The sequence below is a fragment of the Zonotrichia leucophrys genome, chromosome 5 (genome assembly GCF_028769735.1).
Source record: "Zonotrichia leucophrys gambelii isolate GWCS_2022_RI chromosome 5, RI_Zleu_2.0, whole genome shotgun sequence".
NCBI classification, from domain to species: Eukaryota; Metazoa; Chordata; class Aves; order Passeriformes; family Passerellidae; genus Zonotrichia; species Zonotrichia leucophrys.
Genome location: NC_088175.1, coordinates 22510535 through 22535157, shown reverse-complemented (window position 1 = coordinate 22535157; position 24623 = coordinate 22510535). Strand labels below are relative to the sequence as shown.

Sequence of the window (24623 nt, the reverse complement as noted above, 5' to 3'; positions counted from 1 at the left end):
AGCAGTGTTGCTGAAATGTACTGAGAATAATCTTGGGCAGTTGTGATTAACAGAGAGAGACAGAGAGAGACGGTCTTCCCTACAGCTTAGGCTCTGACCTAGATGTCTGATCAAATCTCAGGTGTGGTACAGTACAAGTATGGGACAAACTATTTGCTTTTTCTTGCTCAGATTGATGGCAAATTTTTCAGTTTTAATGTGCTAGTATATGTTTCTGAGAAAATATCAGGTTGAACAAAAAGTGAATTCTAGATGCTCTACATTGAGTTGATTGTTTCTGAGATTACTCTGAAACAGTTACTCATCATACCATCAGGCTTGATCAAATAGTTATGATTAATAAAGCTTTTGTTGTGCTGTTTGCTAGGGGTTTTTTTCTCAAAATTTGTATTAGTCAATGCACAGTTATAAATTCTGAAGTAATTACTTCAAGTCTCATTTCACATGGCTGCGAAGTTGTGTTCCTGAACAGACAAATAACTAAGCTTTTGTTAGTAATTCATAAGAGTTCTCTACAGCTCAAGCAGTAATGGATACTAAACAAAACATAAAACTCTGGAAAACCTACTGCTAGATGTCAGTCTTCAAGTCAAATTTATAGAGAAAAGTATTTCAGCTTTCCTTTGCCATTCCACAAGTGCTGGGCTGCTACATGGCAGCACCGTAGCACACCTTGTAAGGCACCAGCAATTCTCAACTTACAGTGACTTAAGGTCAAGAGGTAAAGCCAAGTTTCACCTTCTCCCATGCTAGAAGAGACATCAGAATTCACGGATCTGGTCTCACTCCTGTATGCCCAGTCCTGATATGCCTGACTCCATTCCCTCCCTCTTGCAGCCAGAGGCAATGTGCCCCTGGGTCCCACTCAAAGGTAGCAGGGGAAGGGAAGCTGCTGACAGATAACTCATGGCAGCAGCAGCTGGAGCATCTCCCACACCCTCTGATGACTGATTGATTAGGTGGAGCACCTCCTCTCTCTTGCCAGATAAGCTTCTCCTCCCAACACGGTCTGAAAGTCCTGTCAAGATCTCTCAACTCTAACTTCCAGCACTCCCAGCATCAGATGCCACAATGTTAAGCCCCTGAAAGCATAGGAAACCAGGAAGTATACTATTTTCACTGGAAAAGCAAGAATCTCCTCCACAAAGCACCTCCTTCTTCAGCTGGTGTGCCTGGTTTGTTAGAAAGATAAATGAGTTTTTCCTGGTAGCCAGCCAGACTACTGACTCAGCAAGTCTGGAAACTTCCCAGGAAATGATTGCTTAACCAGATTACACCATGGAAACTAACAGCCTGCACAGTTCCAAATGCTAAATAGTCCTTTAGAACAATCATCCCAGCAAGGTAATCTATACTTTAAGAGCTCAAGAGTATGATTTTTCAAGTGACAACAAACACCAAGAAATGTGTGCATATACTGAATACCGGATTGTCCAACTAACCCAGTGACACTGATCACATCCAGACACTTCAGTAATGTTTTAACTGTGACAATATCTAATAGAATCCAGTTTGCTTACTCTTACTTTGGGGGGAAAAAATAGAAAACGTTTATGTTTTTTTTTGGTTTTTTAATTCCAAGAAGGCAGATGTGCCAATCTTTTCCCCAACATGGGGCATTCTCCATGACTTTTATTTAACTGATGGCTTACTTCTTCATCTTCTTGTTCAATTTCTTTGAATTTTTGGAATATATTGAAACCCCTCATGTGAGTTCTGGTGAGCTTTGTTGAAAGCTACTAGAAGGCACAACAATTTGTCTACATTAGCCAGCCAGAATTTGTCTACATTAGCCAAAATCATTGTACAGTCATTGCAGAAAGAAGACAGTCCCCCAAAGGTAAAAATAGCTCAGCAGATCTTTCCTGTCTTTTCTACCTTGTCCAAATACACTGCAAAATTACACTGCAATTAAGAAACTGAAATAAGTACTGACTTATATATGGATTAAGCTGTTCCTATTACCTGGATGAGTTTGACCATCATGCAGCATTCACATGGATTCCTTCCAGGCACAGAAGAGAAAGAAACTGTAGGGAGATGCTGAAGAGACTAATGGGAAGCAATAAAAGCTGACTGCTTGGACCCAGTGGGCTCTTGGGAACAAAGACAAAGACAACTCTGCAATCCAGCTGCATGGACTAGTCTAAAACGTAAGAGAGACTGCTGTTTGCCTCACCCCTTTTAAAAGGTTTTGACAGTCCCACTAAATACATCCCAGGGATTGTGAAAAGCTTTACCAAAACCTTCATGTTCTGTAAGAGTCAGAAAGCAACTGCTTCCATTTTGGCAATCGTGCTTGTGGAAACATGCTCAAGTCAGTAACCTTCACTCAGAAGAGATCAGGCCACACAACCTATACTCTACTAAATATTTGTTTTTTTAACAAAACTTACACAAAGAAGTGCTAACCTTTTGCAGGCTCAACATCTAAGAGGTGTTGCAACATTATTCCTGTAGTTGACACTGAGATATTCAATCAAAAATAACAAAAGTATTCCTACAATATTGAAATGTTTGCCTCAACAGAAGAATAAATTTTTACAATCTAGGGATTTTTATTTACTTGGACAACAGAGAAAACTGATGTCTATTTAAAAAAAAACAAACAGCAGTAACTGTTTGGATGAAGTTTCATTTTTAGTGTTGAAACAGACTTGTTGAAACATGCATTTCCTTCCCATATTAAAGGCAGAGGATAAAGCCTTAATATGTTCACACACAATTTCCTCACAGGAAGCTACTGTCAAGTGAGATGCTAGATATCTATGTAACCACAGGAACTCTGTTTTTAATGCAATGCAAATGTTGACTTTCTTTTACAAATTAAACTATGTGACTGCAATTAAGTGAATTCAAAGAAACAAATCTTCAGTTAAATATACTGAAATACCACACTTAGACTGCAATCAACTGTGTTGTCTTTCAAGGCTTCTTGCACTCCTCTCCAAGTCAAGTGTATGATTTAATCCCACAAGCACCACAGTTAGATAGCTATGGTCTGAAAAACATTTCACTTTCCCATGTGTAAACACATCAAAGAACTGACTTCAGTACAAGCTGTTTAATATTAAACTATCCACAGATGGCTATTATTATACACACCGTTCTTCTACTCAGACATCAATAGCAGCAGACAGTGGTTTGAATGCTCTCTCTGTAACCTGCCTTATTTTGGAAAGTACCAATAGAAGATTACTGGGTTTCAGGAGGCATTGTAGGACTGTGCTGACTCCTCAGAACCAGGGGGTTCCCAAAATAAAAGCCCTTTCTTTTTGGATTTGCTAGTACCAGCACCCACAGTAAGACTTACATAGCACAAAGCTTTTTGTCCAGCATCTTACAGACACAAGTTCATTAAAAAATATTAGGTTTAGTTTGATCTTGTATCATGTACTTCATAATTTTAAGTATATTAATTAATAAGTTATTTCCATGGAAGTATCATGCAGTATTAGAAGGCCCACATCAGAAGCCAGACCTGGCAGCTTCGTTATGCTTGCTGAACAAAGCTTATAAAAAGGGGAGAAAAAGCACACATGATGACTCAAAGGTATCACAGCCAAATTACAGTTCAATACAAAACCCTTAAGATAGTCTTTGCACTATTCTGATTTATCCTACCATATAAAATCTTTGGGTTTTCCCTCCCCCAACGCCTGTATAAATGTGTCCCATCTGTCACTGTCTACTTACCATCCTTACCAAATCAGGGATAACTGACATAACAACTGTCTTTAGGCTTAACCATAGACACTGGTTTGGAAAGTTTTGGGTCTGGACAAAGGAGATTTAGAAAAACCTACTAGGTGAGGCCTGCAATAGGTTTGGGGGCAATACTATGTCACCAAAACAAAATAACAAGATAATATATTAGAAGGGAGGGCAAGCACCATTGAACACACCTAGACCAGGTAATGGGAGATAAAAGGTTGTGCTGATTCCCATTATTCCTCAAAATGATGTTTTGGGATCTTTTACCAATCCACAATAACCCAAATAATCATGAATGATGTCTCAGAGATACAACAGGGAAGTAGAATGTGTGCTGCAGCATTTGGCAATTTTCAATATTGCTAGTACTTAGAAACTACAAGAACCTAGCTCCTAATTTTCCTTAGATGTACCATTTTGAATATCATCGATATGCACCACTTCAAGAGAATTACATTTGAAATACTTCTTGATTTTGACTTTTAATGTAACTATCTAAAGTTATTGTAAGAAGGCAAGAAAATTTAAAAATACATAAAAGATTGTGGAATCAATCAAAATTCCTATATTCAATTTTCAGTGTCCGATTCACTGAAAGTGTCGAGAGTTCTCGATTCTTAGTTCTGTTTAGTGCATGACCCTGTATTCACCTGATGCATCTGGCAATTATCAGTTTAATTACTCAAAGCCTCTATTTCACCTTCTATTATTTTAAAATAAACTCTAGATTTTGGAGCAAACTCCAGGAGCTCTATCTTTAGGGGGTTTTATTAAACATATGGGCACTATGAAAGCAAATTCCCTTTCAGACAGAGAGGAATGTGCAGTGTGTATCACTGGAGCATGGAAAGATAACTTGAGGGTGACAAGAATAAACATAACAGAACAGTATTAATTCACAGTTAACTCAAGTGCCTTCAAAAGAAAATATTAATTTTGCCTTTGAGGATCTTTGGTCTAATGAACTCTACTTCAGCCATTAGAAAAGGACTTGTAATTAGAAGTGGTTTAAGGCACCGAGATGCCCTCAGCTGCAACATCCCAGCCCTTTCTCATTCCCCCCTCAAGGGCCTTTTTTCCAGTTCAGTGAGCTGGGGAGGGAGTCCCTGCACAAGACTGTAGGGACTGAACTTGGAAAAGGAGATGCATCTTCTGTAGGAGAGTGGAAAACAAAGGCTTGTTAGAGTGGCTATTTCTGAGTCACTGGAAACAAGGACTCCTTATTTCAGTGGGCCAAGACAAAAGGGCATCTCTATTGAGTGTTGGGTGTGAGGGAAGAAAGAGAAAATGGCCACCCACAACTCAAGGCAATTCCCTCCCAGAGCATCTACTGTCCTAGTTCTGCAGAATCACTCTTCTATATATAGCCAAAAAGCCTCAAGCCAGCTCTGCTTATAACAAATCTACAGAGGCAAGCAACACCTGGTGCTTTGTATTCTGTCAGTGATACAAAAGTAGTCTTTTCAACTAAAACTATATACATTTTAAATTTTAAATTATTTAGCAAAAAAGAACTGTAAATCCTGATTCTTCATCAAAAAGCGAAGATAATATGTAACATTCCACTTACCTATGCCCCATGAGGCACATCACTCCTATTTTAAAAACAAAGCTCAGCTAGACTTTTTCTGAAAAATCCCTTCAAGTGTGTTTATAAAATGACCTTACTATATTTGTTACTTCTAGAACACAAAACTTCCCAAAATAATGGAAACATATATTAAAAAAGAGAAATAAAATACTATTGTGTCATATAAATATAGTTTGAAGCAAAACCATAGATAGCTAACATCTTTTCACAAGAAGAATACAATTTTGTTTTTCCTCCAAATACCTTTTTTTTTCACACCTATCTTTAATTACTGCTACTTTAGGGTAAACCACCATCATCCAGATTGGTGGACTCATCATTTATCAGACTGCATTTAGAACACAATTATCTTAGATGTTACAAAAACTGGTTTATATATACATGCTTGTATTGCTTTATGGATATTCTGTGGAGCTGGAATTCTGGGCCACACAGTAAGAACGTATGTGTTTTAGGAAGAAATATAAACCTCATCCCTGCAAGTGTTCAGTGGGACTTTGAACAACTGCTCTAGTGGAAGATGATCCTAACCATTGTAGAGAGTTAGAAACAGGATCTGTAAAGTCCCTTCCAACCTAAGCCATCCTATGATTACAGGAAATAAAGCTATTTATTTCAAAGAAATAGTTGTTTGGCCATGGAAATCTTCATTTTAGCACAACAAAATATTCCTCAGACTAACTATGTTGTATTTCTAAAATGTAGTATTTTTAACATGTGTATCCCAAATACATGCTGCAAGGGAAAGATGCCAACACTTCTTAGTTTCAAAAGCTTTTGAAACTTTAAACAAACCAAACTTCTTTAAAAAATCCAAACTGAAAGTCAAAGAGAGCAACCTTTGAAATAAATCACCCACTTAAATTTGTTTTTTTTTAATTTAGACGTGATACTCTTTTTTATATAGAGCTGTAACTTATTTGTACAATGTTCATCGCTATTTCCACAGAAATATAGAATCCTGCACTATTCGGGTTTTTTTTTTAATAAAAAAAAATTTAATTCCACCACAGTCTGAAAGAAAGAGCTGGCCCAGTGGTAGTATGGTGTATGCTGGTGAGCATTTGAATGTGAGGTTTGTTTCAGCTTAAAAATAAAATGTTTATTTTCTACTCCAGCAAATTACCAAGTCCTGAAAGTGAAGGCAATTTTTTTCCCCATGTGTTACTACAATATAAAATAAGGCTTCAGTCTAACCAATGACCTCTTTGATGCCAACCAAATGCAAAAGTCACTTTTGTATTGAAATATTTTAATGTTTACTAATTTTACTGTTTAGCATAAGAATTACGATCTTCACTTTGGAATCAGGACTTAAGAAATCTGATTTAATTCCTGCATGCCTTCAAATTTATACTGATAATCATAAAAGAGGATGCTGCTAATAGCATGGTAGGGAGTAAATTCAGTACATACCTCATAGCCAGGGCTGACAGGAGACTGACAGGTAGTTGGAAAGAAGAAAAAAAACAGAACAAAGAAATAAGTGGGAGAAAAAGACAGAAAATATTGTTATTTTAGAAGCAAGCATGAATGTGGGAACATATTATACTCTCATTCTTTTTTATAGAATAAATGCTTAAAACGGCATTTGAGCTGAGGCATAAAAATCTGGGTTGCATTGTATCCTCCTAGTTCTACTTTGTTTTTAGTATTTCTGTTGATGAGTTTTACACTACTAAGTTAAGAATCAAAAGAAGATTTTATTCTTTGGAGGTAGATTTTTAAAGCTGTACTCAAATACAGTCCCCATTCAATTTTCAGCTCAAATGAAACAATTTTTGGCTAATGAAAAAATTTATACCCAAACTTAAACTGTTTCTGTGGTTCCCTATGGAAGTATAGGTACATTTTGCATTATTCCACACTACCCTGCCTCAAAGATTTTTAGATTAGAAAATTTCAAAAGACAGGACATATCTTATTCACTTTATACATGCTATTTTTCCAGAAGGCAGGTTTACATGCTGTGTCTCCTATAAGGTGCACACAGCACGAACAAAAAAATAAGAAACAATTCAGTTTGATAATTATATCTTTATCAAAGATCTCCAGAAATTATTCTTTCTCAACTGCTCTGACTCTACGTGGTAATTAAGGGTAAAAATACATTTTAGTCCTATCTGAAGAACTGACAGCTATAACAGAGATTATATTTTGTTAGCAGTGATTCAAGTAACACATCAATATTATTAATGAATGGTACACTTTTATGAACAAAGTTGATATTTTTCAGTATATTCACACAGACTGCAGAAAAATGAAAGACATTCCAAAGTGCATGGTTTGTTTGGCATCACCATATGAACTGCCATAAAACTTATCTCATAAGCACTGGAGAAGAAATGAGTCCAAAGGACAGACCTGGTACATGAGAACTGACAAAGCTTATGCCAATTAAAAAAAGCAGGGTGGGAGGACGGGAATGGAAATACATTTAAAGGAAAAAAAAAACTAAACAGAAAAGAAGAAGCCATGGGTTAGAGCATTTCCAAAAACCTGGTAAATGATACCAGGATTTCATGAAATAAAAGTGAGATAAGAAAACTACTTGATTTCTCCAGGCCCATCCCTTTACCTACTGCAAATATATTTCCTTTGGGCATGCACGTGTGTGAGCACGTGTGATGTTCTGAATCATCAACACAGGGACTCCAACGTTTACAAGGTTTCAGAGAAGTATAGCCTGCAGTATGGACAATACTTACTGCATCTCTTCACTGGCAATTTTAATGCTGTCAAACATTTTGAAATATACAGCTTTGCAAAACAGGTGTTTTGTATAAGAATGGGTCAGCAAACAAAACAGTCATACAATTTAAAATGTTTTCAAATTGAAAAATTTCTGCTACATTTTAACTGTACAGTGAAGTGAATATTTATAGACGGTATACCAGGATGCTCACTCATACAATATTGCTAAGAATTTTTTTTTAAAGATGAGATCAGAATTAGGGCCAGTCTTCCTCAAAATTTTCTGTCTTGACCTAAGTAATTTCTGACACAACCTGCTGAGAATTATGATTAATCTGTAAACATTTGTTGCTGTAGTTTGCAGAACTTAAGCACCTTACTCATTTATGCAGCTTTTCAATTAAAAATAAAGATTCATAATGTTAACCTTAATTTCCAAGTAGCTTTAGACTAATGATAATCAGTAGCATAAGTACATAATTATGGTTCATAGATGGTACTGCATCTAACACCATGTCTACATAATTTGCAATAGTGTCCTTTTAGTATGTCAAGTTTAATAAGTTTAATATTCTAATTGAGAGGAAAACATGATAATTGTTGTGTGTACTTATAAATTCTTTCCTCTCTTTTAAACCTTAAGGTTTTCAAAACCTTCACTTAGCAGTGGATTCATTTATACATTGTATAAAATCTTAACTATTCAAGTGTATTATGACCATGAGTGCTAAAAAGAACAAACATGCTAAAAATAAAAATAGGTTATTTACTCCAATCGACATTTTGCTTTCCTTTCAGAAAACTAATACATAAATGAATATACAAGTACACCATATATTTATGTGCTTTTGTGTATACTGCATACCTATATATACCTCTACACATCTAAATACGGACATATAAATACATTCACCACAAAGAGCCATTTAATGGAGATTTCTGCCACTTTCTTCTGAACAGCCAGAAATATGCGAAATACACAGGCTCCAACTAATTAATGACAGACCTGACTGTGACAGACACCCAGTTTAGTGCTGTGGTGTCTGGGTCACAGTGCTCTAATGAGGCAAACCTTTCCTATTCAATAAGCCAAGGGAAATAATGGCCCGAAACAGAAGAAATTCAACATCTAGTTCCAGAAGAGATTCTTCAAGATCCAGCTACTTATTTAGCACATGTGGCAGCTTTAGGCCTTTAAAAATAACCTAATTCTTGACAAGTGAGGAGTCTCCTGGGAGTATCAGAAGTGACACATACCTTAAACCCACATACCTTAAGCTGGTGACCTCCCTTTTACGTCAAGATGCCTTCCCTTAATTTATAATTTACATACCACCCTCCTCTGTAGCCTGTAACAGGCAAAACCAGATTCTACAGCACCAAATATCATTGTTTCTCAGCTCCTCCCATGGCCTTTACAGCTAGGGAATGCCATACCAGAAGGGCTTCATCTGAGGCGCTGAGTGAGGGCTCTGCAGACACTGTCCGAATGGTGCTGGCTCCTGTCAGGGATACATTCGACAGGCGTCTTTTCCGTACACCACTGCAGTTGTTGGGGATTTTAAATGCACATCTCTTATGGTAGTTCAGACCACATCCTGAAAAGAGAAATTTAAAATCATCCCATTATGGTTTACTAGTCAAAAAAGCAAGTAATTTTTGATTTTTCAAAAACAACACAAATTCAAAACCATTAGCCTCAAATTTGATGAAACTTTTCCCTCTACCCTGCTCTTTTATTCTAGCAAATTTTTTGAGTGACAATGTTATCAGCTCCAAATAAATAGATACATCTACAACCAGTGGTTTTTCTCTGATTTTTCAAAATTTATGGTCTCAAAGTGCAGGAAATTTCCATGACCAGCACTTGGAAGGTAAGGAAGTCTCACTGCAAATGGTATATTCTATTGGATTTAGTCTACCAGAAGTCAAACAGGTGTGGCAAAGTGAGAAAACTTAGCTATTACAACTTCATATGGATTGACAGTAATTTCAGTTAAATAATCTGAATTACTGCGAGACACAGGCTCATTAAAAATTGTAAGGAAAGAGTAAGACATGCAGCCTTTTCTTAAAACTACATATCAAGCAAAGTTTTTTACACTGAAGGTTACAAAGCCATATCTGAGATGCCTCAGAGCAGTCAAAAAGATAAGTTCTTTAATCAGTTAAGTCCTTTGACAGGTCTTACTGTCTCCAACTAATTTAAAAGCAGCATTAGACACAACACACAGAAGTAGAATGGAAAAGTCTCTTCTTTAGACTGAAAAATTACATCTCACTGCAGCTTACCTTCACATTTGAGTCCCTGACGCACCAGCCCCCAGAGCATCTCTCCACAATGGTCACAGAAGGCTGGAGCCCGGTAGGAATGAACAAACAGAGCATGGGGCCGGATTTGGAAGTCTTCAAATGTAGCAGAAGCTAAAGCAGTAAGATCATACACAAAATTAACATAAATAAAAGGTAACATAACTACTCTTCTTCACTTATTAGGTACTTCACCACAGAACAATGCAAAACTCCTTTTGGCCACTATGATGCTGAACCTTGGATTTGGAATTGCTCACTGCATAATATTTTGAAGACAAAAAGAGTGATGATATGCCTTCATACTACAATGACCACTGGAAAAAGCTTAAAGCTGCATTTACAAACCTGCAGCAATGACATCTCTGACAACATTTTTCCAATCAAACACAGGAGTATAACAGCATATCAACATTTACCAAAATTGTCACAGTTCAATCAAACGTCAGAAATTTTTCAAAATACTCTTTTACAGGCTTTACTCACTACACTTTCAAGGTGCATGTACATAAAATATACTGAACACATCCAATAAAGAAATACTGCAAAAAATAGGTTTTTTTGACAAATGGAAGTGCATCTAAAATAGCCTGTTTCTGCTGATCACTTGGTATAATTAATTCAGCAGCCTATGTTGGTATCAGTGAATTGATCACACAAGTTAAAAACATACATTAGAGCTTAAGAACAAAACATGTAATGATATACCCAAATTTCAATAGAGAAAAAAACCTTGCAGGGCAACCTGGAAGATGGTTGTGCCTTTCTTACAAAGTGACATGAGCCTGCAGCTGGTGTAACAGCTGCAAAAGTTAGAGGGGCTAGTTAAAGGCACTAGCGCAAACTTTAAAAATAACTAACTAAAATGTTTTTTAAACTATCTATAACACAGAGACAGTACCACAACACTTTTAAAAACAGATTTAAATGAAATATTTTCCTTTTCTTATTGTCGTAAACATATGTTAGTCTAAAGAAATATCTGTCAAATGTTGTAAATACTACTCACATATGCAAACATTTGATCTCATTTAGATTGCCATTTAAACAAGTTATTTGTGTGCTTACTCTTCACTGATATCAGAGAGAATGCAATAGGCATGTAGGCATTTAACAGAAATACTTACTCTTTCAACAGAAATATATTCCTGATTTGCAATTGACAGAAAGAAAGAGAGAAAAAACCCCAACCAAACTAACAAAAAACAACAACAAAAAAAACTCCACCCAAAAACCAAAACAACCCATCCCCCATGCAGCCCTGGTTTTTAATGGTTCAATTAAGAGGAATTCCTAAAAGATCCAAATACCCTGGCTTCCTACTTTATCAACTAATGAAAAGAGAACCAAAAATCTGCATACTGATCAAGAAAACATTTTTAATTAACAAGAGGGTATCAATAAAGACTTATGTCCTGGTCTCAGTTGCTTCTCTGCAAAAACCTGCAACTCTTTTCCAAAAGTGTCCACAGAAAAATAAGTTTCTAGTCACAACCAGTCTTGAGATCTATTAATAAAAGTACTTAGAATACCACCCCAAACTAGGATCCAATCATTCTAATAATATCAAATTTCACTTTTCCAAAATGTTTTTACTAGAACAATGCAAATCATTTAACAGTTTGTTTATTTCAGGATCTCCCTTTCTTCTCTCAGCGTTATATCATAAAAAGCTATATTACAAAATTTTACCTAATTCATAACACCAGGACCTCATAAAATAGTCCAACATATTTAAAATATCCTGAAACTAAATTAAATAGTTTTGTATTTATCTAAAAATGTTAGGTAAGGCATATTTTCCACTCAAGGGCTTTCAAACATTTGTTCAAATATATTATTTTTCCTTTTTTTTTCCCATATACTAGAAAACACAGCTCATCACAGAATGGGTTGGGTCTGGAATACACCACAGTGGGTATTCTGGTCCAACTTCCCTGCTCAAGCAGGGTCATCCTAGAGCACATGGCACAGGATTGCTCCAGATGGTTCTTGAACATCTCTGGGGTGGGAGACTCCTCAGTCTCTCTGGGCAATCTGTTCCAGTGTTCAGTCACCTGCACAGTAAAGAAATTCCTCCTTATATTCAAGTGGAACTTCCCATGCATTGGTTTTTGTGCATCACCTCTTGTCCTAATGCTTGGCACCACCAAAAAGAGCCTGGCTCCAGCTTCTTGACACCCTCCCTTCAGAACACATTTTAGATGTTGAACAGATTTCTTGTGATTTGACTTTGGGACTTAGAGTGAATCATCTTTTTGTGGACACTGACAGATGTTTTTCTGCACTTCCAACCAAATCAAAGAATATGTTGGAAGGGTCAAGCACTCAAAGCTTCAAAATATATTTTGATGTTATTAAAATACAAATATACATTTGTATATTTCACTTGTACAAAGAAAACAAAATACAGGCATATTAACTTCCTTCTTTAATTTCATATTGAAGATAGGAATTCAGACAACACCTTCCCAGTAGATCACTGATCTGTGAAGTTCAACAAGGATTTTTTTTTCGGGCCTCTATTATCACCAGCATGCAGCCACAGGAGGAAAAGTTGTCCCAGTCAGGCAGCGGACACCTCTCTGGTCCTACCACATGTGGGTACCAACTGAGCTGTGATAGGTCAGCACGTGGGTAAGATCAAATTATAGATGCAAATCATACTGACCCTTGATAATTCACTTCCTCTTCTCTAGTCTGGTCTATGAAATCATGATATATATGAGATGATAACATGGTCTTCAACATTTTGGAAACTCCTGTCACACAACACACTACAACATGCTACGACATCTGCTCAGGAACTCAACTATAAATATACCACTAAGCCTTCCCATCTCTCCACTTATCTCCTTCGGACTTTCCATCTGGAGTTTCGAGCCTCATCTCTTCTGTTCCAGGCTTTTGTTCACGGATTTTGCATAGCGTATTTACCTACAGCTTTATCAAGAATATTGTGATTTACATCTCTGATTCTTTGCAAATGAAATGATCATGGAAAAGATATGTATACATGTATGTAGGAGCCCTTTCAAGGATACAGACCAAAACTGGAACACAATGCACTACCACCTTCCAACAGAACTGCAATGCACCCTTCTTTGCTACTGTGTCTCTACCTTAAATTTACATGTGGAAATATAAATTCAAGAAGCTGATGGAAACAAGATACTCAGTGAGTATGCACTGCTCTCCTAGGAGAAGACAAAGAAGACTCTACTATTAACACTCTCAAGACATGATAGCCATGAATTTTGATAACATTTATGTGCATTTTAGAGATGTGAACTTTTTGCTTATAAAAATAGATTTTCCTGAGGTTGTTTCTATAAACATACAAGTAACAACCAAACCACCCTTAAAACAAGGGATATGTACAATGAAAATAGTCCACGTTTCAATCTAGCACAGGATTTATGTATCTAAGTTCATGACAATTGCATTGAATAACCTAACATTATGCCTGTATTCAAGTTCTATTTTGAATCAACAGTGCTTACTAAATTGGAAGACTGGAGAGGAATTGTACATTGATTTACTGGGTAGTTTTACAAATAGTATGAATAGTGCACCAAAACCACAAAAAGCCTGATAAAAATCAGTAACTCAAGTTAACTTCAATTAGTTTAATAATTTAGATAATGGATTAAAAAACTGGGGATTGTGAGGAGTATATATTCTTTCCCCTGTAGAAGCAAACCTGAAATCAAAATCTCCCATGAGTAGTTTTGCCCTAGGAAGTGATTTATAAATTAGGTCCTCCTTTCAAACTTCTTCCTATCATCTAGTCAGTCAACTTTTTTTAAATTACGTATCTAGGAAACCTTTCATATAGCCATTAATGTTCAAAGCTTTAAACTTCAGAATATTCCTGTTATTCACTGAAAAAAACCTTAAAACAAAAGCCGTGCTGATGAAGAGAAAGATATGGGGGTTTTTTTGCAAATTAAATTGAGGCTTTTATTGGTAAAAACCTTCTGTAATCAGGCTACCCTTTTGCTTTGACAGTGTATAGATGGGGTGAAGACAATATTGTGGCTGTATGTAAAATTGTGCTGTAAAAAATGGGAGGCCTCCAAATATGGCTATAAGCACATCCTAAAAAACTTAATTACTCTGCAGAAAAGTTTGCAATTCTATGTCCTTAATATGACACTGTTGCACTGTTAACTCTCAGATTACCTTATCATCATCGATTTAAGCTTTCCTAGTATCACCAAAACACAGGCATTGAAACTGCAGCAGTTCTGACAAGACTATTTCATCAGGTCTATTAATGACTTGGCTGTTAATGGCTAGTACTCCTTGTTCTGGGCTCAGTAGCAGACCCATCATTCAGCACAGCTGGAAAGTAAAACATTGCAAGTCAGAGAGGCAAGGCCTTGCATTCAGAAAGAGGCAAATTATTTACTTCGCCATTCTGTGCTCCAAGTCCAAAAGCACTCTGAACTATAAGCAGAGGTGAGATCCTGCTATTATCAGTAACAGAGCGTCACATAATGGCCACTGTCATCTTGCATCCCTGCCTCTCATGGCAGAAGAAACCATCAATCACAGGACTACCAATATCTTGCAGCTAGAAAAAGCAGGCATTCTCCTGCTACCTTCTCCCATTTGGAATGCATTTAAGAGTAATGTATTCTGTTGAGTTCCTGCAGGCATTTGTAACTTGAGTCCTTACTTACAAGAAGTGCTGGCATCCATCACTTAAAAAATTAATATAACTCACAACTATACACTACTAAACTTCAGGCACTGGTTAAACAATAACAAGTAATGACTGAGTATACAGCTCAGCTGGACTAAGAGAAAGGAAGCCATTTATTTTTTTCAATGTTCCAATCCTGGCAATCAAATACAGTTTGAGTTTCCAGCACCTCATTTAAGTTAGCAGAGTTCTGGCAGTTCATACAGACCAAAGACTCCATATCTGATCTCCATCCTAAAATGTGAATTAAAAACTAAACTAACTACTTCCTAAATTATATACATGTGTACATTTATAATCATTCTGTTTCTTCATTTGCTCTGCTTTGAAGTAGGGTAACTTTAATATGGAAAATTTGAATCCTTTCTGGATACAAATGTGAGGTTTTTACCACTCTAGATTTTACATACAGGGAAAATCCTTCTAATTCAATAAATTTCATTTTGTTTTCTTTATCTATTATTGCTTTATCCCAATGCTTTAGGTAAAAACAGTTCTAATTAGGAATGGTAAATTGAGATTCAGGTAGGAAGTGGGGACAGAGAGAGGTACATTTTCAGAACTGAACTCTTGAGCAGAAGCCTGCTACTTTCTACATGCAACTGGTACAGGCTACCTGCAATTTTTTTATAATACCCAGACTAACAAAAATCTGCATGTCCTCAATCCTCCAGTGAAGAGATAGAAGAAACAGAATCACCTGCTACAAGGCTGACAACATGCTGTGCTGCTGCACCTGGACCATTTAAGTTGGAAACATGAGCCTGGGTGTCCAGAAAGCCACGGAAAAGAAAGGACCCAAAAAGAAACAGTAATGACAGAAAGAAGGGAAAGATGCTGGAAATAGGGGAAGATCCCAGAGATCAGAGAGAGATGGAAGCCAGAGAACCTCCACAACAGTTCTGATCAATGATGCCCAAGGTTGGTAGCTGCAAGTGGTGGCTCAGCACGAACAATCAGGACTTTGTGCCCAGCCTTCCCTGGCCAGCAGCTACCTCCTTACTGAGGGGCAGTGGGAAGCTGGCAAATATAGGGCTGAGAAGGGAGCAAATGAGCCAGCATAGGAGGCATCCAAGTAAGGCTCTCATCTCCTTCCTTCTTAAGTCCCAGTATCCAGATTCACTATGGGCTGTTGTTTACACTGTCTCATCAGTAACGTGAGATTTAACCAATAAACTGAAGGGAACAATAAACAATTGTCGGATCTCAGGATCTCAGTCCTGAGGTGCTGAGCCACCGAGACCACCTTGGGGGGCTCGGGAGTCCTGGAATGTTGCCAGAAGTGTCTGGTGGCTGGACTTTGGTCCTACACAGGAGACGACAAGGATGAGGGCTTCACCGGGGTGAATGGTGAAGGGATTAGTTAATTAGAGGGTGAGACACAGGGTTTAGGATTTATGTACAGGGGGGTTTAGAGAAGTAAGATGGAGGAATTGGGGCGTGTCCTGTCCTCCTTCTGTTCTTCTTCTCTCTCCATCTTCTTTGGTGATGGTGGCATTTTTGGATTGGTTATTACTGAGAGTGCACCGAGTAATAAGAATAAATGGTATTGGGGAAAAATGATAAATATTGTACACGTAACAATGGGTATAAAGATACGTGGCTGCCCCGGAGGGCAGACAGTGTGCTCATGGCTGACTGCTGAGCAGATCTCTGTTCGGCTGAAAGAACATCTTTTAGATAAACAATTAATAAACATAAAAACCGAAAGAAGAACTGAAGCCTCTTCTCGTCCTTCGATACGCGGGCTGCCCCAAGGCCACCTCGGGCCTTTCCAGGCCCCTCAAACAGCCGAGATAACCGGACAAACAATTTGCAAGCATTGGTCCAGTGCTAGCTCAGAATTTAAAGGAATGATAATAAAAGATTAACATTTATGAGTCAATGTGATTCATCTGTACACTCTGAATTTTTAAAGTTCAATTTTTATGTACTTCTATTTGTTTGTGAATGATTTCACAGTTTCAAATCTACAAACTATATAGCTCACTAGGTTTAAGTTCATTTGAAATCTCATCACACAATTCTTTCATTATGGATTTACCCATTTCTCACCCAAGTGGAAAAAACAGCAATACCTTACTTCACAGCTTCAGGCCCTGTTAATCACAAAACACTGCAAAGGTATCAATTTAGCACAGGAAACAAAATTAAATACTCTGCAGGTTTACTGGAGCTATTGATGCAGTGTTAAAAATTGATTCTGACTACTGGCATTAAGGAGCAACCCCAAATGAAAAAAAAAAAAAAAAAGCCTCTTGCTCCTTTTCCATGCTCTGACTAATCTATTATCTTAAAGTAAATGCTGTGAGTCTCTAACATTTTTATTTCCTCTGACTTTTTTTTAATGATCTTCACAGTTATTTTCCAAGGATTCTGAAAAAAAAGCTCAAAAAGAAGAGGTGCTCAAAAAGAATTAATAGCACTTGTAAAACATATTTAATTCCCACAAGTTTCTTTCATAAAAGGTTACGATTTTTTTTTTTTTGTTGTTATATGGTGAATAAATGCTTCTGGCTAAAAGTATAATGGAATTTAAAGTACAATCTTGTGTTGAATTCAGTAAGGAATGAAAGAACCACCTCTGCATACATTAAATTATTTTCAACTATACTGTTACCTATCTGCAAATGTTTAGATATCTTTTAGAATTACCCCAACATTTTCTAAACATATACCATTACAGAACAAATACAAGTGGGTTGTTTTGGGTTGGTTTTTTTTTTTTGCATAGTTCTATTGGATGTCCTGATGGGATGCACCCAGCAGTACTGAGGGAACTGGCTGATGTCCTTGTGAGGCCAATCTCAACAACCTTTGAATGATCATGGAGATTGGGAGAAATGCCCGAATCCTGGAGGAAAACAAATGTCATTTCCACCTTCAAGAAGGGTGAGAAAGAAGACCCAAGGGAACTAAATACCAGACAGCCTCACCTGAAGCCTCTGAAAGGTGATGAAACAACAAATCCTAGTATGACCACTTCTGGAATATGCTTTAGTGTCTGTCTGATTAATAATGCTTTCTCAAGGTCTCAGATCTTTGATGAGACCATGAGAGATATGGAACAGAAGCATGACTGTATATAACCATCCAGTTTTCTCAGCCCCACTTGAATTTTTCTAGGATAACACTAGAAAAGGAAAAAGGGAAATTAAAAATTATAAAGAAATGCATAAGACAACATAACCTGGAAGAAATAAATTAATTATTGTTCTGAATTGTAGTTGATTTTTTAAAATTGTTTACAAAACTTCAATAATGAGTCATCCTAGAAACACCTCCAGTGTCTAGTCAGGTAGATCACAAGGTCAAAATTACATAAGTAAAACGTTTAGTTCCTCACTAAAGACAACAGAAGTGTTCTACTCACAACATGTTTACCCAATATTTCACCCATGCACATAAATAACTAGAAATTAACACTAGGAAATGGTGATACTAATATTCCCCATATGACATTCTGTGTTCAGTTGCTTTAAACAGCTGTGACAGATGAGGAAAACCTCTAGAGGCATGGAAGAGACTTACACATAAAGGGAGATTAAAAGACTGGAAGACTGGAATTGTTTTGTTTGGAGAGGAAATGAGTAAGAGTTTACTGGACTAAAGAAGCAGAGGAAGCAAAAAAAAAAAAAACAAAACCCAAAAAAACCCTCTAAACGAAAAACCCCAAAACAAAACAAATAACAACAAGCCAGGAAACAAACATAACTGCTGCAGAATAACCTTCTGCACTACCAAACTACAGTGAGAGGAGTCTTCGTGTCCTAAGAAGCAGGAAAGACTTCCAATATTCTTTTTGGCAACAAGTCACATCTTAGCTATGTTAACCGAAACATTCTTGGGGCCTCTTTAAAAGTCAGAGCGAGCCAGATTTCAGCTGGAATGACAATATCTCCAGGCTTGAGTCACAGCTACCATCGAGATATAAAAACCAGAAGACTGCAATCTGTGGCAGTTCCTGAGTTCCCACTCCTTGGTTGCCATTTCAAATTGTTCTATTCCCCAAGGGAAGGAGGATTGGTCGTTTGTACTCAGGCCACTTTTAGCTACAAACCTCAAGCACTTCCTAGAAGATGTGTATCTTAGCACAAAGTGCTGCAAACACAATTTTTTGGAAACTACTATGAGACTGTATATTTCTATTTTCTCTTTCAAAATCAAAGCCAGCAGTCAGCCAAAGGAAATAAATTCAATGAGTTTAATAGTGATATTGAAAGATATACTTTTTACATAAGCCATATTTGATTTGAAGCCTAGTGAAGTACTGAGTTAGTGAGACAACAACTTCATAAAAACTAAAAAAAGCAGAGAGATCCTCCAAACACTAGATATTTTTCCTGACGTACATCTGAGCAGTGTAGAATATACTGTTGACCATGTATATAAGTTGTCTGATGCTATTCCAAGAGGGCAAGTTATTCCAAGTGGGTTACCCATTATTTTTCAATATGCTGAATCATTTATAGCTACTTTCTCTTCAGGACCACTGCTGTCATTTAACAAACACACTGATACAAATGTTTCACCAAGCACATCCTGGTCAAACAAACTATTGAACAAATCAATCTAACAAAGCCCTTTATGATAAATCAAAGAGTTTTCTGCTTAGCTGAGGCAAAGCTTGCTCCCCATTAAATTAGTAGCTAGCAAGAATTACCTACTGGGGAGATAATTATTTGATGAAAGGGGATGGCGGCTGGTGAGGAAAAGAGAATTCGTAGAATAGTGGCAGTTTTATAATTAAAATCTGTGTAAGTAGCAAAAACAACTGGCAGAATATGAAAAACTGTGAAAAGGAGAAAAAAAAAAACTAATTGAAGGTTTCTTACCCACATAGTTAAAAAAATTTCAAAAAGAGATTAATTTTTTTTTCCTTATATAAAACTTCAACTGAACATATAGCAGTGGTCTCCAAAGCAAGGGACACACACCTCTGGGTGTGCAAAAGACAACCCATTAGGGTACAGAAAGAAAATCTTATAACTTCAGCTACATATATAAACTTTAAATAAATAAACACATACATATTGAAGGTATATGCTTGAAGATTTTTAGTGATGACGTGCACAAAAAGAAATTTGGACTTTGCCACTGTATCTTTAAGAAAAGTTCAAATGTTATTAAAGACATATCCAGCAAAATAATTTATAGCTATCGGCAAGTTTCACATACCATAGATGTGACAAAAGACTAAATAGTAAATAAATTTATAAAACAATAAACAGAAAATATGAAAATATGGTTTTTATTATCATGCACTTTTTTCCACAATGCCTTTTTAATTATAAGCCTTCCATTTGATTCCAAATGCTAATCAGATTATAGGATTGCATTGTAAATCTAAATGAGCACACAAATATCCATTAAAACACTGGACAACTTTTGCAGAGTCCAGGTTTCATTCATCACCTCAAGTCTTTTGAGAAAGGATCAGCTGACATGGGGGCTGCTGAAGTATTAATCATGAATAACATATTGAGCTACTGTTACTAAGTGGATTGTGCTAAACTCAGTCAAAATTATAGTATCTAAAATCTTTTTTAAAAGGGTAAATGTGATATATATCATATTAAGAAAACTGAGAAAAAATTAATAATAAAGGTAAAAAAATTGCCTCACTGAACTAAGAATACTTTAAGGAGAATAAAGGGGTTTTTAAACTCCAGAGGCTTTGAAATAAAGATAATATAAAAATAAAATCAAGATTTAATTTGGTCCACTTTGGAAGTTGACAGGCATTTTTTAAGACATTAAGTGCAATTAATGTAGCTGATCAGCTTCAATTCCTCCTTTTTTGAAAAGCCAGCTGTACAACTTATTGAGGTGAGGCCTGTTAAAGTGGGGTGACATGAATTATGTCTCTTTTCAGTGAAATCACATGCTAGGAATACAAAAGGATAAGAATTACTGGATCAGAAAAAAATCCAGTAGGCCTGGAATCCTGTTTTGAAAGGGGAGTTCTCAAAGCAACATCAGCATTCTCTGAAGCAGAGAAGGTGACAAAGGTAGATGACACAAGGGCAGTGACATTACAAGCCATTTTCTGTTCCATTGCTACACCTGACACTTTACTAGTAATGCTTTCCAGATCATTCATTAATGTATTTAACAGCACAGACTTAAGTGCCTTGCTGGTAACCTACTTCCACTGTGAAAACAGCATGCACTTCTACCCTTTGCTTCCTAAGTCATAAACAGTTATTTATCCATTTGAGCATTCACCCTGTTCTCTCATGAAAACATCATTTCTTTATGAGCATTTGGACTGAAAGTGTTTGCATTAAATCTGGAAAACCAAGTGAAATATCTCAAATGAACTGACAATTTCATTAAAGACCACGCAAACCAAAAATGTATTCTCTCAAAAGACCAGACAATTAGAGATGTATGAGGTTGGATGTTTGATCTATTAGGTAGCAGTGGAACAGTGACCTCTCATTGTCCAGAAACTAACAATTAACACAGTTATATATGGAAAAAAAGACAATGACACCAACATAAACAAAAAAAGGAAAGAATCTTTCAGTTCTGACAACTTCAAACAGTCATCTATCAGAAATTCATGACCCAAGAACAGTATTAGACTAACGAACAGTGAGGGATGCAAAATCAATCAACTTTAACCTAATCACAAATGAGCCTTACCTCTACAAAAATAAGAAAAATTACATATAGAGAAAATTGAAAGGACACAAAGGCAGAATAATTGCTAAAGATTTCATCTCAGACAGAATAAAGATATTTGTATTTCTCAAGACACAAAAAACTGCATGCTAAGATAGCCATGAAGGCACCAAGAGAAGGATGCTCTTCAATCACAACAAAGCAAAATCACAAACTGTGACCAGCTATATAAGTACTATAACATTATGTTCAGAGATACAATATCACAGTGTTTCATCTCAAGTTGAACTAACACTACTATCAACACCATGTGTTGATAAATGGCATTTACTGTAATTCTACAGCTATCCACAGCTTTTATTCAGCCCAGTATATTTTATCGTAGACAGTATATCCTGTACTGAATCAAAATAAAAGGTCCACATCTAACAACCAGGTGATCTATCATCTGTGTGGTATTAAAATAGAAACAGCTTCTTAACAAAAGCACTGGATCAATTCCTGCCCTCATCAGCTCAGCAAGGGAACGTAAAATAGCTGCTATTTGACTTTCTTGCTTCAGGAATCCTGCCAAGTTGAGCACAACTGGTCACAGCAAGCAGATGAAGTACATTCCACTAATTCACACAAGATGCTAACGTTTCCCTGTCTGCTTCCCAGCAGCAGACAAAAGCCTCTTACATCTCAATGGAACTTGGCGCAGTAAAAACAAGATAGAATCTTTATAAACAAACCCATATTAAAACTGTAAATATACAATTTTTCCCTCTATATCATGAATACACTTGGCAAATTTACACAGCAGTTTTTAATAAACTTCATGAACAAGGTACAGAAGAGGACAAAGTATGCTGATAAAAACAAGTCTAAAGACATCTAAAGTAATTGTGTCCTTGAAGCCCTCAAAATCAGAACTCAAAAAGAGAATACAGATGTACAGAAGCACAGCAAATCTCATCTGTCAGCTTCTACAGAGTCTGTGCCTCCATTTAAAAAAACAACAAATACAGTTATTCTGAAAAAAGTCACAGATACACAGATGGAGGGTGGCAATTGCATCTACAAGCAGCTTTAAATAATATCTTCAACACATCATTCATTTAAGAAAGGGGCTAACTGATCTACTTTCCAGATCTCATGTAACGAATTGAAAACTTGTTAACTATTTACCTTCTCTGCAAATAAAGGGTACACAGGGCAGCACCTATCATTAATATCAATTCATTGGCATCAACAAATTGCAGTTGAAATAAGTCATTTTTATAAGCTAGTCAAAACAACACTGAAGATCTCCAAAAACCTAGGAGTTAACTTAAAGAAGTGAGTTTATCACAGCAAAAATAATGTTCTGTTCAAATTTATTGTGAATTTTACATTATGCTATTTTGGTAATTAATGTTTGCATCCTTTATTTCATGAGTGGAACATGAAAGTTAACCTCTCAGAGGTCCAGCTGAAGATTTCAGCCAATACTACTTGATCACATCAAGACTGAAGGACATTTTTCAGCTTCAATTCACTTCACATAAATATGTTTTCTTCTCTTGAGCAAACAGGAAAACTACATTTGAGAGAGAGATCTAAAAAGATGTAACTTCTGGTTTCTATTCCTTTAAGTGTTTTTGAATGACTGACAACTCATTTCCAGCCATCTTTTGACTCTAACTTAAACTGCCACTTCTGTACCTTGCTTCCTGATTCTGGGCTGCCTACTAATTTTTGATGGTATTCTAATAAAAGGAACCCTTCCTACAAATACACCTGGATAAAATCCTTTCTCCAAAGATTCAGACCCTTTTCAGTCTGAAATGCGGAGAACTAAGTATATATTGGATTCAATGAAGCGGAGATTTCCACAGAAGTAGTAAAGAATTTTCTGCCTTTGGGCATTCTGAAGACAAGATGAATGTTCCAATATTTTGAAGAAAAAATAATACAGAAAACACACAGCTAAGAAAACAGAAACATGGTGAGTTATATGTTACAGCCAGAAGGGTATTAGTGACACTGTTCAATGAATGCCCAGGAGTGCAGCCTAATAAACCAAATATATTCAACATTTCTGGTTCTAATACATTTCTGAAGTGTTCCCATAGTCCTATACAAACTATCAGAATCCCATAATAAAGTGTTCAAACAGATATTTTTAAAAATACATAAAATTAAATGAAAAAATAAGAGAAGTAAAACTATTTATTTATTAAGGTTACTACATTCATAATAAAATTTCCATTTTCCTCTTTTAGTGTGCAGCTAACCAAATCTCATACACTCAACATACACGTTTTGCTTCACCCTTATAATAACGTTTGACCTTTCAGTTCCAAAATGCCAGAATCTATATTGGCACTGAACCACAATTCATCTGGCTGACTGCAACAGCCTGTGCTTATCTCCTCTGGAGGAGTCAGCAGACAGACACACAACATTTGTTCAGCACATTACATGATTCCTGCAGTCCATTAAAATACTACATTGTATGGCACCAATGCAAAATGCAAATAATAATTTTCATTAAGAATAAAAAAGCACAGCAGGTGCTGCAATATGAGCTGAGTAAATTTCTTGTGTTTCACCAGAAATTTTTTGCTCTAACACAAAATTTTTCAGTTACAATGCATGACATCTACAGGTACAATTTCCTAAACTAAAACAGACTAAGGTGCTTCAGCTACAGTGAGCAACACCTCTAAGTTTCTATAGATAAATTTCAGCTTTTACAAGAACTTGTAATATAAGCTCTAAACCAGCAAACAATCATGCTTACTAATCCTTAAACTGCCAAGAACATATGCAGTAGGAAAAAAGTCATGGGTGGTCCAGCTTTATTAATACAGTTTTAAGTAAACTACAATGAAAAAAAGAAAATGCATACTAATGAATGTATAATCCTGAATACAAGGACTGACAGTTCAGCTTTCTGTACTCTGAACAGTATTGACCTGAGCAATAAAAAATGAATGCAGTGGATCA

The 24623-nt window shown here is 36.4% G+C and overlaps 1 protein-coding gene across 2 annotated transcripts in view; it reads right to left on the bottom strand.

Annotated features, from left to right (window-relative positions):
- Positions 1-24623, bottom strand: part of PRKD1 (protein kinase D1) — a 116640-nt gene that overhangs the window by 32400 nt on the left and 59617 nt on the right. The window contains exons 3-5 of one of the 2 annotated variants that reach the window (XM_064715052.1): positions 10292-10423; positions 9437-9597; positions 6722-6745 (exon numbers count right to left, since the gene is read on the bottom strand). In XM_064715052.1, coding sequence (XP_064571122.1) covers positions 6722-6745; positions 9437-9597; positions 10292-10423 — 317 coding nt within the window. The remainder of the gene's footprint in view (positions 1-6721; positions 6746-9436; positions 9598-10291; positions 10424-24623) is intronic. The other variant, XM_064715053.1, reaches the window with a different exon arrangement.